Source organism: Chlamydomonas reinhardtii, chromosome 2, assembly GCF_000002595.2.
Source record: "Chlamydomonas reinhardtii strain CC-503 cw92 mt+ chromosome 2, whole genome shotgun sequence".
NCBI classification, from domain to species: Eukaryota; Viridiplantae; Chlorophyta; class Chlorophyceae; order Chlamydomonadales; family Chlamydomonadaceae; genus Chlamydomonas; species Chlamydomonas reinhardtii.
Genome location: NC_057005.1, coordinates 2,124,126 through 2,138,551, shown reverse-complemented (window position 1 = coordinate 2,138,551; position 14,426 = coordinate 2,124,126). Strand labels below are relative to the sequence as shown.

General features: G+C 65.9%; 2 protein-coding genes across 2 annotated transcripts in view; one reads left to right on the top strand and one right to left on the bottom strand.

The window, feature by feature from the left end:
- The window catches only part of CHLRE_02g089274v5 (uncharacterized protein), a 10,023-nt gene extending 5,307 nt beyond the window's left edge, over positions 1-4,716 (bottom strand). Inside the window, exons 1-10 of the mRNA XM_043059386.1 lie at positions 4,389-4,716; positions 3,781-3,900; positions 3,280-3,373; positions 2,627-2,908; positions 2,262-2,420; positions 1,793-1,906; positions 1,343-1,383; positions 1,073-1,177; positions 769-835; positions 38-509 (exon numbers count right to left, since the gene is read on the bottom strand). Of these exons, the coding sequence (XP_042927020.1) occupies positions 38-509; positions 769-835; positions 1,073-1,177; positions 1,343-1,383; positions 1,793-1,906; positions 2,262-2,420; positions 2,627-2,908; positions 3,280-3,373; positions 3,781-3,900; positions 4,389-4,474 (1,540 nt within the window). The 5' untranslated portion in view covers positions 4,475-4,716. The remainder of the gene's footprint in view (positions 1-37; positions 510-768; positions 836-1,072; positions 1,178-1,342; positions 1,384-1,792; positions 1,907-2,261; positions 2,421-2,626; positions 2,909-3,279; positions 3,374-3,780; positions 3,901-4,388) is intronic.
- A 100-nt stretch (positions 4,717-4,816) lies between these two features.
- Positions 4,817-14,426, top strand: part of CHLRE_02g089237v5 (uncharacterized protein) — a 23,526-nt gene continuing 13,916 nt past the window's right edge. The window contains exons 1-16 of the mRNA XM_043059385.1: positions 4,817-4,971; positions 5,233-5,360; positions 5,536-5,684; positions 6,157-6,288; positions 6,537-7,027; positions 7,550-8,034; positions 8,591-8,822; positions 9,106-9,210; positions 9,694-10,013; positions 10,400-10,632; positions 10,909-11,132; positions 11,460-11,564; positions 12,082-12,169; positions 12,462-12,676; positions 13,124-13,210; positions 13,752-14,186. Of these exons, the coding sequence (XP_042927019.1) occupies positions 4,954-4,971; positions 5,233-5,360; positions 5,536-5,684; positions 6,157-6,288; positions 6,537-7,027; positions 7,550-8,034; positions 8,591-8,822; positions 9,106-9,210; positions 9,694-10,013; positions 10,400-10,632; positions 10,909-11,132; positions 11,460-11,564; positions 12,082-12,169; positions 12,462-12,676; positions 13,124-13,210; positions 13,752-14,186 (3,447 nt within the window). The 5' untranslated portion in view covers positions 4,817-4,953. The remainder of the gene's footprint in view (positions 4,972-5,232; positions 5,361-5,535; positions 5,685-6,156; positions 6,289-6,536; positions 7,028-7,549; positions 8,035-8,590; positions 8,823-9,105; positions 9,211-9,693; positions 10,014-10,399; positions 10,633-10,908; positions 11,133-11,459; positions 11,565-12,081; positions 12,170-12,461; positions 12,677-13,123; positions 13,211-13,751; positions 14,187-14,426) is intronic.

Genomic DNA, 14,426 nt, shown 5'->3' with positions numbered 1-14,426 from the left:
ATACACCAGCCCCGTGTCGGTGTCACCACGGTCCGGCTCTTCCCCGCCGCCACCGCCACCACCCGCCGCCCCGCCAGCGGCCCGCCCACCTCCGCCGGCCGCAGCGCCGGGTCCGCGCTGCGCCACGTCAGCACCACGCCGCCGCGCGTCACCACGCTGCTGTGCACGTAGCCCGCCGCCACCAGCGCCGCCTCGGGCCGCACCACGTCCGACCGGTTGCGGTGGAACTGAACCGCCTCGCCGTCGCCGGAGGCGACGGCGGAGCCGCCGCCGCCGCCGCCGGCTCCGCCGGCGCCCTGCGTCGCTGCCGCGGCGGCGGCTCCGCCGCCGGGCCCGCCGGGCCCGGCGGCGGCTGCAACAGCTGCAGCAAGGCGTGCGGTGTCTCTGCAGCCTGCGAGCGGCACCCGGCGCGGCGTGGCGACGCGGTGTCCCCAGGTGTAGGCGTCGCCGTCGGCTGTGAGGACCACCGTGTGGCGCTTGGACAGCGACACAGCCACCAGCGCCTTGCCCTGTGCAGGAGGGTGCGGGGGGAGAGGAACGCGGGGTGGGGTTACATTCATGATCAAGTTAAGAAGCCAGGCCCATTGGTACACGCTTGGGAAACAAGCGTGACGCGGGCATTGGTTTTGCCCGGCGCTGCGTCCTCGTGCTGGTAGCAGCAGCGCGGGGCGACAGTCCCTCATGGGCTACGGCATGGGGCTACGGGCGATCGTACGGTTCCCGAGCAAGGCCAAGTCGCTTCATACACGAGCTCCGCCTCCCGCCCACCTTCATGGCCTCCACCAGGCGCGGCGCGGGGTTGCTGGCGGCGTTGTTTGTGCCGTAGCCCAGTTGCCTGGCGGCGTGTGGCGAACACGAGCGAGGCAAGCGAAGAAAAGCGAGGCCGGGGGGCGTAAGCAGAGGCAGAGGCAGTCCAAACCCTACTTTATTACCACACGGCTTTGCCTTGTTGTCCCATTGAGTTACACCTGCCTGGTGAGCCAAGCCCTGCCGTCATCAAGTCCCGTAGGCCACAGGCCCCGTCGCCTGTATGCTCCCTTGCGCACGCCCCCACGCCCACACACCCGCTCACCCGTCGCCGTTGGCTCCCCACGTCCACACCTCGCCCGCCGTGGTCAGACAGGCGCTGTGGCGGTTGGAGGCAGACACCTGCACCGCCCGCCCCCGGAACTCCACCCTGCGTGCGTGTGTGTGTGTGTGTGTGTGTGTGTGTGTGTGTGTGTGTGTGTGTGCGCGCGTGTGCGTGCGTCAAAGAGCAACGAAGTATATGCGCAAAGACTGTGACCACGACCAAAGAAGACGCGCATCCACCTGCCACGCCACGACACAGCACGGGACTCACTTGCGCGGCGTGGGCTGCGTGTCGACATTGGGGTAGCCGAGCTGCGTGCGAGCGCAGCAGGACACGAAGCAGAGAGCAAGCGCGTTTAGCACTGGTGTGTGTGTGCCTCGTTTTCTCGTCATGCACAGCACCCGGTTCCTCCTGTCGCCACCACCCGCCCCTGGTCAGTAGTACGCACCCACCCGCCTGCACCTGCACCTGCGCCTGCCGCTACCGGTGTTGCCGTCAGCCGCCTCAGCCCCTACACACACACGCCCCGCCCCGCCCTCCGCTCCCCTCCCGCACCTTCCCCTGCTTGTATCCTGTTCCCAACCTGTTTCAACCTTGCACCCCCCTCACTTGCACCACACCTGCTGTCTACTTCGCTACACCTCTCTGCACCAGCCCTTGCAACCCCCCCCCAACCTACACACACACACACACGCCCCGCCCTCCGCTCCCCTCCCTCACCTTGCCGTCCCTGTTGCCTCCCCAGCTCCACAGCTCTCCTGCGCTGGTGGCCGCCAGCATGTGGTGCTTGGCCGCCGCCACCGCCACCACCTGCCGCCGCCCCAGACCCGACACCTGCATGCAAACAAAACACACACACACACACACACACACACAGGCAGTGTCATACACGGGTAGTCGGGCACACGAGTACGACACGAGGGTGCTGAGCCGCGCATGACACACCCACACCCACACCCACACCCCGGAGACAGCGAGCACAACAGGGCGCGAGCCGTCACAGCCCCACAGCCCGGCACCCACAGCCCGCACCTCAGAACAGCACCAGACACGTCGCCGCGCACAGGCCCCACGACACACCCACACACACCCTTCCTCCCCACACCCCATGCACTTTCTACTTGTGCTTTTGATAATTCCGTTCTTCACATGAACGGCTAACCCCCGCTCCCCCCCCCCACACACACACCTGCCAGGGTGTGATCAGCGCCGCCTCGCCGCTGTGCACGTGGGGCTCGGGGTGTCCCAGCCGCCCGCCGCGGCCCCAGCCCCACGTCAGCAGCCGCCCCTCCGCCGTCAGCGCCGCCGAGTGGAACTTGGCGGCCGCCACCGCCGCCACCTGGTGACCCTGGGGGGGAGGGAGGTAGGGAGGAAGAGAAAGGGAGGAGGGAGGAGGGGCGTGCGCATGTGTACGGGGACGTTGTTAGCGTGTGTGACCGTGTACGGTAAGCCCCAACTGCACCACGCGCCACTACCGCACACACACGCTCGCCCCCACACACGCTCCCCCCCCCCCACACACACACACACACATACATACACACACACACACACCTGCAGCGCCTCCACCCTCAGCGGCGTGTCGTGGCGGTCGGTGCTGCCCGTGCCCAGCTGGTAGTTGGCGCCACTGCCCCAGCTGTACAGGCTGCTAATTACCACACCGACCCCGCCACCTGCGGCTGTAGCGGCTGTAGCAGAGGTTGTAGCAGAGGTTGTAGCGGCTGTAGCAGAGGCTGTAGCGGCGGCGGCTCCGCCGGGGGTGGCTGTGAGTGTGTGGGGGCTGGGCGGCGGCATGCGGCGTAGCTCCGCTGACACTAGGTCCACGGGCGTGCGGCCCTGGAGGGGAGGGGAGGGGAGGCGAGGTGGAGGGGAGGGGAGGTGGGTGGGGCGAGAGGGGAGTGAAGCAATGGGAAAGGGGAGGGAGCGAGAGGGACAGGGACAGGGACAGGGAAAGGGGCAGGCAGAGGCAGCAGAGGCCTAGGCCGCCGCCCCATCCGGTCCCAAGGTGTGCGGCACTACGGCACTGCGGCACTGCGGCGTCCCTGCGCTGTACATGGTGCGCCGCCCCCAACCACGGGACCACGCCCAACTTATGAACACCCACGTGCATGCACACACATGCGGTGAAGAGCAAGGGAGACAATACGCACATACATGTGTGTGTATTCACACCGCCGCGCCCCCCCCCCCCACACACATACCCACACCTGCAGGTCCGCCGCCTCCACCGCCGCCCCCGCCGCCAGCAGCCGCGCCGCCGCCGCCAGGTGCCCCAGGTACAGCGCCCGGTGAAGCGGCGTCCTGGGGGGAGGGGAGGAATCGATACTGCCAGCCCAAACTAAACCAAACCATGCCAAACTAGCGGAGCACAGGCGACAGTTGCAAGCAATGATACTTGTGGGAGGGGGCCGAGGCGTCGTGGAGAGCGGCAGGGTGGAGGGCGCACACGGCAGGGCGGTCAGCCAGACGATTTCTGCACACGGCCGCATGCACACCGCCTCGCGCCTTACTGCCCGCTCTGCACCTTGACTCACACTTGCAAAACACACATACACATACACATACATATACACACATACACACACAGGTAACATCCGTAAACCGTCGCTTTGCTGCATCGCATACACTGTCTTTGCGCAACGTTTTCCTTGTGCTCTTTAACACACAGTGACCCCGCTGCCCCCAGCTCTCACTACCCGCAGCCTCACCAGCCGCTCTCGCCGTCCGCCGCCGCCGTGTTGGCGCCCGCCGCCAGCAGCCGCTCCAGGATGGGCAGGTGGTTGCGCCACACCGCCACGTGCAGCGGGTAGGTCTCGCAGCTGTTGGGCCTGTGTGTGTGTGTGTGTGTGTGTGTGTGTGTGTGTGTGTGTGTGTGTGTGTGTGTGTGTGTGTGTGTGTGTGTGTGTGTGCGTGTGTGAAAGAGCGTAAGGGAAAACAATACGCGAGGGATTGTGTGTGCGTGTGTGTGCGTGTGTGTGCAGAGGCGCGGGCGCGCATCATGGTGGTGGGAAGTGACGTGCGTGTACCGGTATGGGGCCGATGGCGTGGGTGGGGTTGTAAATACCAGCCCAACTAAACCAAACCGAGCTAAAGTGGGGGCGGACAGTAAGTCTCGCAAGGGTAGGTTTGGAGGAATTGAGGAGGGGGATGCAGGATGTGTGGCGGCGGCAAGAGGTGATGCGGGAGTGGGAGCAGCAGGGGGGCTGGGCAGGTGGGAGTGCGAGCGTTGGGCATGGCAGTGCCGGTGCCCAGAACCGTTGCCCATCACCAGCGCGCCTCCGGTCCAGGGCATCGGCTCCGATCAGCCCCAACGCACCTGTTCACCGCTCCCGGATACTTTTGTAGGGCTGCCTCCACGTGCAGCATCGAACCCGCCTTAACGCACTCCACAAGGGCGTCCATCTTCGGGCGATTGGATTGCTATTTGGTTCAGGACGTCAGGCGGTGCTTGAAGTGGCAGTGATTTCAAATGTAGCAGTGGCGTAAGAAGGCAAATATGAGGCCACGTGGGCAGTGAGAATGCGCGCGAAAGACTAAACAAACTGCCATCAAAACCAAGGAGGCCTCCCCGAGCGAGAACGTGCTGCGGGGATGCTTCTTGTTGTTGGAGCCATTTTTATGACAGCAGCAGGTCGCTGCACGCGTGGCATGTCATCTGGGGCCTCAATGGTGGAATGAATCCTATGCAAGTCCTGCACTTTGCTGCATTCCGTAACCTCTGGTTAGCTGGATCTCAATAGTATTTTGATAGAAACATACCGCAATTCATTCTGGTTCAGCGACAGTGCCAAAGTGTGCAGAATGGTTTGGAAGGGCTTTCGAAAGCGAGTCTAAAATACTAAAGCCCTTAGATCTGGTACAAGTTACTCGCTACTGTGACAATGAGTTCGTGGATTCAGGTGAACACGCGTTGTGGAGCTAGGACCATCCCCTGGACTAGTCCCAAACACTGCATTTCGCCCGATGGACCCACCCTTGAACCAAGTACACCGAATCGCTCGTGGAAATGGCTGACGCATTAGAGCGCGCAGGGTTGCGCCAGTTTCCAGACGGCCAGGCCGAACCACGTACAACCCCACACCCATCCACCCACACGCCCACCCATCCGCCCATCGCCTTCCCCGGTCGCTCTCCTGGGGCGACTTCTTCTGTGTCTGCAGGAGTGCGAGTCCGCGCTGTGCGCCTGCCTGGGCAGCAGCAGCTTCGAACAGCTGCTGGCCTCGCTGGCGCCATCGGACTCGCAGGGGCAGTGCACGGCGCTTTGGTCCGCGGGGGCGCTAGCCTACAGGCGAGTCTTGGTTGCTGCGAGATGGTCCGGGGTGATGCGCAACCTGGCTCAAACCTGGTTGGTAACTCGGGAATTGTCGTGCGGTGTGCAAATAAGGCACGGTCTCTTCGTGTGTTCCACTTCTCATTCAGAACTTGCTCCTTTCAAAGTTCAAACCCAATCCCGCCCGACCCAGATGCCGCACCTGCCAGCTCACGCCCTCCGCCGCCATCTGCGTGGCCTGCTTCCGCGCCGGCGGCCACGAGGCGCACGACTGGGTGCAGTACCGCAGCCAGAGCGGCGGCTGCTGCGACTGCGGCGACACCACAGCCTGGCGCAGCCGCGGTGAGGCAGGGCGGAGGAGCAGGGGGAGGAGCGGGAGGAGCGGGAGCAGGAGCGGGAGGAGCAGGGAGGAGGAGGAGAAGCGGGGACGAGCGGGAGGAGGAGGGCGGAGGAGCGGGGCTGGGGAGCGGGAGGAGGAGGGCGGAGGAGCGGGAGGAGCGGGGAAGAGGAGGAGAAGCGGGAGGAGCGGGGGCAGGTGGAGGAGGAGGAGCGGGTCTGGGGAGCGGGAGGAGGGCTGGGGAGCGGGGCTGAGGAACACGGGTGCCAGGAGTGAGGGGCGAGGTGCGGGAGGAGCGGGGCTGAGGGGAAGGGTGCCAGAAGCGAGGAGCGAGGGGCGAGGTGCAGGGAGCGGCTGGGTGTGCATGGTGCTTAGCTCCGAGGACTGGGGAGCTGCGCGCTGGCTGGCGGGGTCAGTGCAGGGGAGTGCCTAGCTCTAACACGGCACACGCTTGTGCACACACACACACGCTTGCAGGATGTTGTCCGGCGCACAAGCCCGGCCGCCGTGTGCCGGCGCGCCTGGATCAGCTGCTGCCGCCGCAGCCGCGGGCGGTGGTGCAGGCGGCGGTGGCGGCGGCGGCGGCTCGGCTCACGGAGTGCCTCACCAGTGAGTGCGGCCGCGCACACAGAGCTGCCCACATATCCGTATGTTAAGGTGGTGTGATTAGGCGTATCGGCTTGCGCGCCGTTCAAGTCCGGAGATTGACGCGCTGTTGGGATGTCGGGGTGCAGAGCGGTGCTTGCGTTAGCTCATCGGGTTAACTGCTTCAGCTGCTGCTACTGCCGCTGCTGCTGCTACTGCCGCTGCTAATGCCGCTGCTACTGCCGCTGCTACTGCCACCGCGCTGCGCTCAGGCCTGTGCACGGGCCGGCCCTCCCCGGCCCGGCGGCGCGAGGCAGTGGAGATGGCGTCCTGGCTGCTGCGGCTGGCGGGCGCCGCGCCGCCGCTGCGCCGCCTGCTGTGCGACGAGCTGTGCCGTCCACTGCCGCCGCCGCCGCCGCTACCGCCGCTGCTGCTGCCGCAGTCGGAGCCGGCGGCACAAGCAAAGCCTGACACACAGCAGCAGCAGAAGCAGAAGCAGCAGCATCATGCGGGCGGCTTGGATGCCCGGGAGGGAAAGGCGGCGGGGGCAGAGGGGGCAGGGACGGCACTTGGCGGCGGCAGCAGCGGCGGCGTCGGCGGCGGCGGCCCAGGCCTGGGCGTGGGTCCTGGACGGCCGGCGGGCGGGTACGTGCCGCCGGCGCTGCTGGCGGGCTGCTATCAGCAGGAGGCGGCGGAGGCGCTGGCGCGACTGCCGCGCCGCGACCCGCCGCCGCCGCTGCAGCCGGGCGCGCCGCCGGCACAGGTGTGTGTGTGGTGGGAGGGGTGGGTGGGGGGTGCGCGGAACTGTGGGGCTGAGGGCTGCGGAATGACATCATACGAAAGGATGCCCGGGCCGGGGAGCTGTGAATGAAGAGCTTGACGCGGGCTGTCATGCCCTGTCATGCCTCGGTCGTGTGTGATGTGAGGCCTTGTCTTCAGGCATTCGTGACTTGCAGCTGCGCTCGACCAAGCTTCCAGCCCGGTGAATGGCCTCGGCGCTTCGACTGTAGCCGCCGTGCCTCTCCGCCGCCCCGCCCTAAGCCCTGCGCCTGCTCTTCCTCTAACCCCCCTTCCTGGCTACGCCTCCACTTCTTGCATAATCATGAATGTAAACCCCCCCATCACCATCTGCTTTTCCGCCTGCCCTTTCCACCCCTGCTGTCTGCTTCGCTACACTTCTCTGTACCATGTTTGCAACCCCCGCCAGTTAGCTAAGTCCGGTTTACTTTGGGCTGGTATTCTCAACCCCCAATCCTCCATCTTCCCCCCCCCCCAAAACAAACAGGACTGCCAGCTGCGTCGCTGCGTGCTGGCGCTTCGCGGCCTGCCGCCCGAGCCGCTGCAGCAGCTGGCCTCGCTGCTGTTACTGCTGCTATACGAGCCGGCGTTCAAGGAGGCAACGGCGCTGCACCTCATGGAGAGCTACACCCCCATCATGAGCGCCATTGCCGGGCTGGCGCCGCCGCCGGCTACTGCCGCGGCGGGCGGCGCGGGTGCTGGTGCTGGTGCTGGTGCTGGTGCTACAGCCGCAGGCGGCGCGGGTGCTGGCGCTGGCGCGGGTGCTACTGCCGATGTTGGTGCTGGTGCTGGTGGTGACAATGGGATGGGTGACCTCGCTCCGGCGTGGGAAGCGGCGGGCGGCGAGGGCGGCGGCAGTCCGGGGGGCGGCGGCGGCGGCAGCGGCGGCGGCCGCGGCGGTAAGCACCCTCTGTGCGGCGTGTTGGACCGACTGGTGGTGCAGGTATTCAATGCCGAGGTCGTCACTGCGAGGTGGGGATGAATTGGTGGGGTTACAGCGCCTCAGCTGGCAGTCCTGTTTGGCGGGTTACCTTCATGATACGTTAAGGAAGTGGTAGGCGGTAGACCATCTTGAGGAACCCAGGGGGGGGGCGGTCGGGGGCATGGGTTGTGGCGCTTTGCCAACAGGTGCCTAAAGCAGCTGTAGTGAACCGCTAGTGACTGGAAACCGGGAACCGGGTGCCAGCACGGGGTACACGCCTGGCGTGCGTAGGGCGTGCATAGGGCGTGCATAGGGCGCACGCACACGCACGCTCCGGGCCCCCCTGCCTGCCTGGGTGCCCGGCTGACACACACACACACACCCACACACACGCTATGCTTTCCTTGTGCTCTTTACCACACACAACACAACACACACACACACAACAACACACAACAACACACAACAACACACAGGTCCACCCCGTCCCCTTGTGCTTTCCTGGCATCCACCCACGCACACACACCCGCGCACACACACACACACACACACACACACACACACACACGACGTTTACCTGGTGCTTTTTAACACACACACCCACAGGCTGGTCCGGGAGCACGGCGTGTTGCGGTCGCACCTGGACGCACTCGCCTACCTCACCACCGCCTTCGTGGACGAGCTACACAGGCTGGCGGCGGCCGGGGCGGCGGCGGCGGCAGCAGGGGGTGGAGGGGGGGGAGAGGAAGGCGAGGCGGGCGGGGTGTCGCCGCAAGCGGCTGCGGAGGCGGAGGCGCGGCTGCACTCGGTGCTGGACGGACTGCGGCGCCTGGCGTCGGTGAGCGGAGGAGGGGGTTGCAAAGAAGGGGGGAGAGGAGGGGAGGAGGGGGTTGTAGAGGAGGGGGAAGAGGTAGAGGAGGAGGGGTTTGTAGAGGAGGGGGTTGTAGAGGAGGGGGGAGGAGGCGGACGCAGGAGACATGCGCGCCGTCATGGGTGGCCCGCGACCCTCTCAGCTGCAGCCCGCAACCTCTCGCATCTACCTGCCTCTGTTGGCCTTCATGCCAGACCGTGCCATAACTTCGCTTCGTGGCATACACACACGCACACACGACTGCTCACAGGACTTCTCGAACTTTGTTCACCACCTGGGTGTGGCGCGGCTGCTGCTGGCAGATCCGCGCCTGTGGGCGGACGCATTCCTGGGCCGCGTGCTGAGGCCGCTGCAGGTGTGTGTGTGTGTGTGTGTGTGTGTGTGTGTGTGTGTGTGTGTGTGTGTGTGTTCGTGTGTGTGTGTGTGCGTGTGTGTGTGCGTGTGCGCGGGGGGTTAGGGTTGGGTGTACATCATTCCCACATGGGGGGATGGGTGGCGGCGGCGGGGCTTGGTGCCGGCGGCGCTCACGGCTGCTGGCTGGATTCCAGAGGAGTCGACTGGCACATCTCCCACCGGCCTGCTCACCCGGCTGTCCCACCTCCCCCGCCTCCTTTTCCCACCCGCCTGCTTACCCCGCCCGCCTGCTTACCTCGCCCGCCTGCTTACCTCCCCCGCCTCCTTTTCCCACCCGCCTGCTTATCCCGCCCGCCTGCTTACCCCGCCCGCCTGCTTACCCCGCCTGTCCCACTTGCCCCGCCTGCTTACCCCGCCCGCCTCCTTATCCCGCCCGCCTGCTTACCCCACCCGCCTCCCCCGCCCGGCTCCGCCGCCGCCTCAGGGCATGCTGCCGCACGTGCGGCGCCCCTCGGGCGATGTGGTGGAGCGCTACGGCGGCGTGGGCGTGCCCGCAGCCGCCACGGCCGAGTTCGTGGCCTTTGCGTGCGTGGCCGAGCTTGTCGCCACAGTTAGCGGCGGCAACAGCGGCGGCGGTGGCGGCGGCGGCGGCGGCAGCGGGGAGGGGAAGGGGGAAGAGGAGGAGGAGGAGGAGGAGCAGGAGGAGGGGGAGGAGGGGGCGGAGGAGGGGGCGGAGGCGTGTGGGCGGCCTGCGGGCGGCTGCGGCGCGGAGGAGCGTGTGGCGCTCCTGTATGAGGCGGCCAGGTGCGGCGGCGGTGAGGGGTTTAGGGGTGGGGTTAGGGGTTAGGGGTAATGGGTGGGTTGTAGATACCAACCCAAACTAAACCAAACCCGGTGGGGTTGGGGCTGGTGCCGGGGCTGGTGCAGGGGTTGGTGCAGGGGGTGCGTTCGCGCGTCCCGGGGTGGGGGCTGCACAGGGGCTGCAGTATTGCAGGTACTCCAGTTTCCTTGCTGCTTTGCCTCGTGTGCTGCTGTGTGATGGCCGACCTCCGCCGGCTCCCACAACAACCGCGCAAGATGACACACACACACACACACACACACACACACACACATCTTTCGTTGTCTTTTTAGCACACATCTTACATGCTCTCTGCCCTCGTGCGCTCTCTGACCACACACACGCACAGGCAGTCCCTGGAAGCGTGCGAGGAGTGGTGCAGCGACCGTCTCGCCCGCGGCAGCAGCCGCCTCTTACCCGCCGCCGCCGCCGCCTCAGACCCAACCGCCGCACCAACCGCCGCCGCCGCCGTACAGCCGCTGTCGTACGACGTGTCTGGGCTGTACGACAGGCTGCTGGCGGGCGCGGTGGAGGTGTCACCGCACCTGCCGCTGCACCGGGCGGCGCTATTCTTCGTGCAGGGTGCGTGCGGCAGGGTGGGCGGGTGTGTGTGTGTGTGTGTGTGTGTGTGTGTGTGTGTGTGTGTGTAGATACCAGCCCGAACTTGATCAAACCGAATGCAGAAAAGCGGGGGCACGGGAGCGGGGAGACTGGAGGAGGTGGAGGCAGACGCAGGACCGGGCCTGCAGGAGCAGGCGGGCAGAATGCACAAGAACCTGGATTGCTCGAATGTCTGTTGTCCACATCCCTTATGTCACTTCTGTGCAATTCCTCCTCCACATGCTTCCTGTGCCACAGCGCTGCTAGCAGCGGAGCAGGGCGGCGGCGCCGCCTCCGCCGCCTCCGCCGCCTCCGCCGCCGCCTCTGCCGCCGCCCCGGACCCGCGGCAGCAGGTGGCGGCGCGGGCGGCGGCGGCGGCGGCGCTGCCGCGGCTGCTGGCGGCGCGCGCCCCGCAGGACGGCGGCAGCGCCTGGCGGCCGCTGAGCCGATACCTGTTGGCGGCGCAGGCGTTTGTCATCCAGGTGTGACCCCCACACAGTGTGTTTCAAGCGACCCACACCCACCCACGAACACCACACATCAGACACACGCTCTACCACCGTACTTCATCTTAGGTCATGCTCGCAACCCCACCTCGCCCCTGCCCCCCCAAAACTCCAATGGAACCCCATCTTGTAATCTACTCCACCCCCACTCTGCAACCCCGCCCCCTGTACCCCTGGACGTCGGCACTTCCGTCTTTAATACACAGCATTCGCACGAACGGCAACTGTACCTTTCTTCACCTCCCCACCTCCTCCTCACCTCCCCACCTCCTCCCCACCTCCTCCCCACCTCCCCTCAAGCAGGTGTCCTCCCGGCGCTGGCTGCGCAACGGTGATGACGTGGCGGCGGTGGAGCTGTTTGCGCTGAACGGCCGCGAGATGAGCGACCTGGACACACTGGGGCTGCAGGTGGGGAGGGGGGGAGGGGAGGGGGAGGGCGTGTGGGGGGGGGGGGGGATGTGGAGAGGGGTGTATATACCAGCCCAAACTAAACCAACCAAGCTAAACTAGCGGCGCACAGGCAGTTAGAGGCCGGGGGTAGCCGTTCATGTGAAGAACGGAGGGGGGGCAAGGTGGTCGCGGGGGAGGTGGGGAGGGATAGTTTAATCCCGAATAGACCTTTGCCCAGAAGGGGGCGTGTGTTCACCTTTCCAAGCGACACGCACACGGACACGGATTACCGGACCCGCAACCCTACAACTGCAGAGCAACCCGTACCCCAAGCCCGTTCCCCGCACCCATGCCCCACACGTCCCCACGCCTGGAACCCGCTCCCATCCCGCCTGACCTGCAACTCCATCCAGCAACCTGCAAAGCCCAAATCCCAAACCCAAACCTACATCCCCAAATTCCACATCCCACCTGTCAAATCCCAAACCCAAACCCAAATCCCAAATCTCAAATCCCAAACCGCCGCCCTCCCCAGGTGTGGCTGGCCTCTGCGGACGACCCCGGGGCGGCCGTGTGCGAGGCGCTGTGTGCGATGGGCGCCCGACCCCTGCTGGCGGCGGCAGGTGCGGGGTGGGGGTGTGCACGCAGCAGGCGGCAGTGGTGGGCAGGCGGCAGGCGGCAGGAGCAGAAAGGGGGCCGTTGAAACTATGGGCGTGTGGGGGCCTGCATGCGTTTGTTTGCGTGTGTAGGATCTGGTTACGGCCCATGCTACTACGCGGCGGTTATGGAGTTGCTTAATTGATGACAATTTATCGATTTCCGCCATCATTGGTAAATATCAGCATCCAAGCATAATAGCATCCACGGTTACAGCCCGCGGCCACGGCCGGCTTTCGTCTGCCCTCTGCCGCACAGGTGTGCCCATTCCCACCGCTGACGCTGAAGCCACCACCACCACCACAGCCGCCGCCGCCGCCGCCCTGCCGCCGGCGGCGGCGCCGTCCGAGCTGTCTGACCCTGCCACCGCCGCTGCGGCCTGCGAGGCCCTGCGCTGGCTTGTGTCGCTGCTGCGGGAGCGGGGCGTGAGTGGGCTGCCGGCGCGCGAGCGGCTGCGGCTGTTCCTGGTGCAGGTGGGGCGCGGGTGGTGTGTGGTGTGTGAGGCGAGGTGGTGGCGTGGTGGGGTGGGGTGGTGCGTGCTGGTTGGTGGGTGGTGGGGTGTGGGGTGCGAGTGGTGGGCGGGGTGCAAGGGGTGGGGCGGGGTTGGGTCATGGTGGCTTCGAATCGTCGGTGGGCCCCGAACAGCCCCGTGCTGCGCCCCTCTGGACCCGATACCCCTTTTTCCCCACACCCGTTGACATCACCCGCCACAACACAACACACAACACAACACAACACCACTCACCTGCACATCGCTCACACACACCCCACACACCCCACATGCATACACGCCACGCCACACACGCCACGCCCCCGCCTCCCCCACCTACCTCGCCCTCCCCCCCCGCTGTACCTCTGGACGTCGGCACTTCACATCATATTTGATACACACCATCCCATGGATGGCTACCCCCCCTCAGTGGCTGGCCCTGCGCGACTGGACCTACAACCAGCTGCACGAGTTGCTGCCGCACGACCTGCAACACAGGCACACAGACATGGAGCAGGTGCGGGCGGGTGTGGGGGCGGGGCGTGTGTGGCGGCGTGTGTGCGTGCGGTGTGTGCGTGCGGTGTGTGTGTGTGTGTGTGTGTGTGTGTGTGTGTGTGTGTGTGTGTGTGTGTGTGTGTGTGTGTGTGTGTGTGTGTGTGTGTGTGTGTGTGTGTGTGAATCAGAACCAGCCAGGGGTTCCAGGCGTCAATGAGAGGGCACTTTTAGGGGCCGCATGTGTGGGGAATCAGCCATTCATGGAGAACAGAGTGAAAGGGGGGACAGGAGTGGCCGCGGTGGCTTCTGCTGCTGAGCCGACTCCGCATGGGACAGCACGGTCGCACTGCAACCGCGTGTGAGTTGTGGCCTCGCCTGCCTCTCCGTCCCATGCCTGATGCCGGGGTCCCCCTCTCCTTCCCCCCTCCCTCCCTGCCTCCTGTTGCCCCCACAACGCGTCTGCTATACTACTGTTCCTGGCTACGCCTTCACTTCTTAAATAGATGATCATGGATCTAACCGCCACAACTTCCCTAACTATTTATGAATGTAACCCCCCACAGGTGCTAGCCGAGGTGGCCACCTACCGCGCCGCCAGCCTGTCCGCCGCCCGCACCTACAGCCTCCGCCGCGCCGCCTGGGGCGCCTTCTGCCCCTTCTTCGCCCACTACACACCCGCCATGCGCTCGCGAGCCTGGCAGTCCGCCATGGACACGGGCTGGGCCGCGGCAGCCGGCGGCGGCGGCGGTTTTGGCGGTGGCGGCGGCGGTTTTGGCGGCGGTTTTGGCGGTTTTGGCGGCGGCGGGGTCGTTGGGCAGAGGGATGGCGGAGATAGTGGAGGAGGAGGGGAAGGCGGCGTGGCGGGGGCGGGGGTGGTGGGGTACCGGCCGTGTTGGCAGCTGCGGCGGCCGCGCTACGCGCTGCCGCCCTCGCTGGCGCCGCTGCTGCGGGCGGTGGAGGCGGGCGCGCTGTGGCGGCTGGTGGGCTGGATCCTGCAGGTGTGTGCGTGTGTGTGTGTGTGTGTGTGTGTGTGTGTGTGTGTGTGTGTGTGTGTGTGTGTGTGTGCATGTGTGTGTGTAGAATAATCAACAAAACGTGTTTGTACCTTGGTCGTACCATGGTCGGGTCACGGTGGGTACGGCATGTGGAAACATGCCGTACTTGTCACCCCCTCCACATGCCTCTTGCCATCGACCTCGTGCCTAACGCTTTAGCTTTCGGCAGCGTCGGTCCGTTGT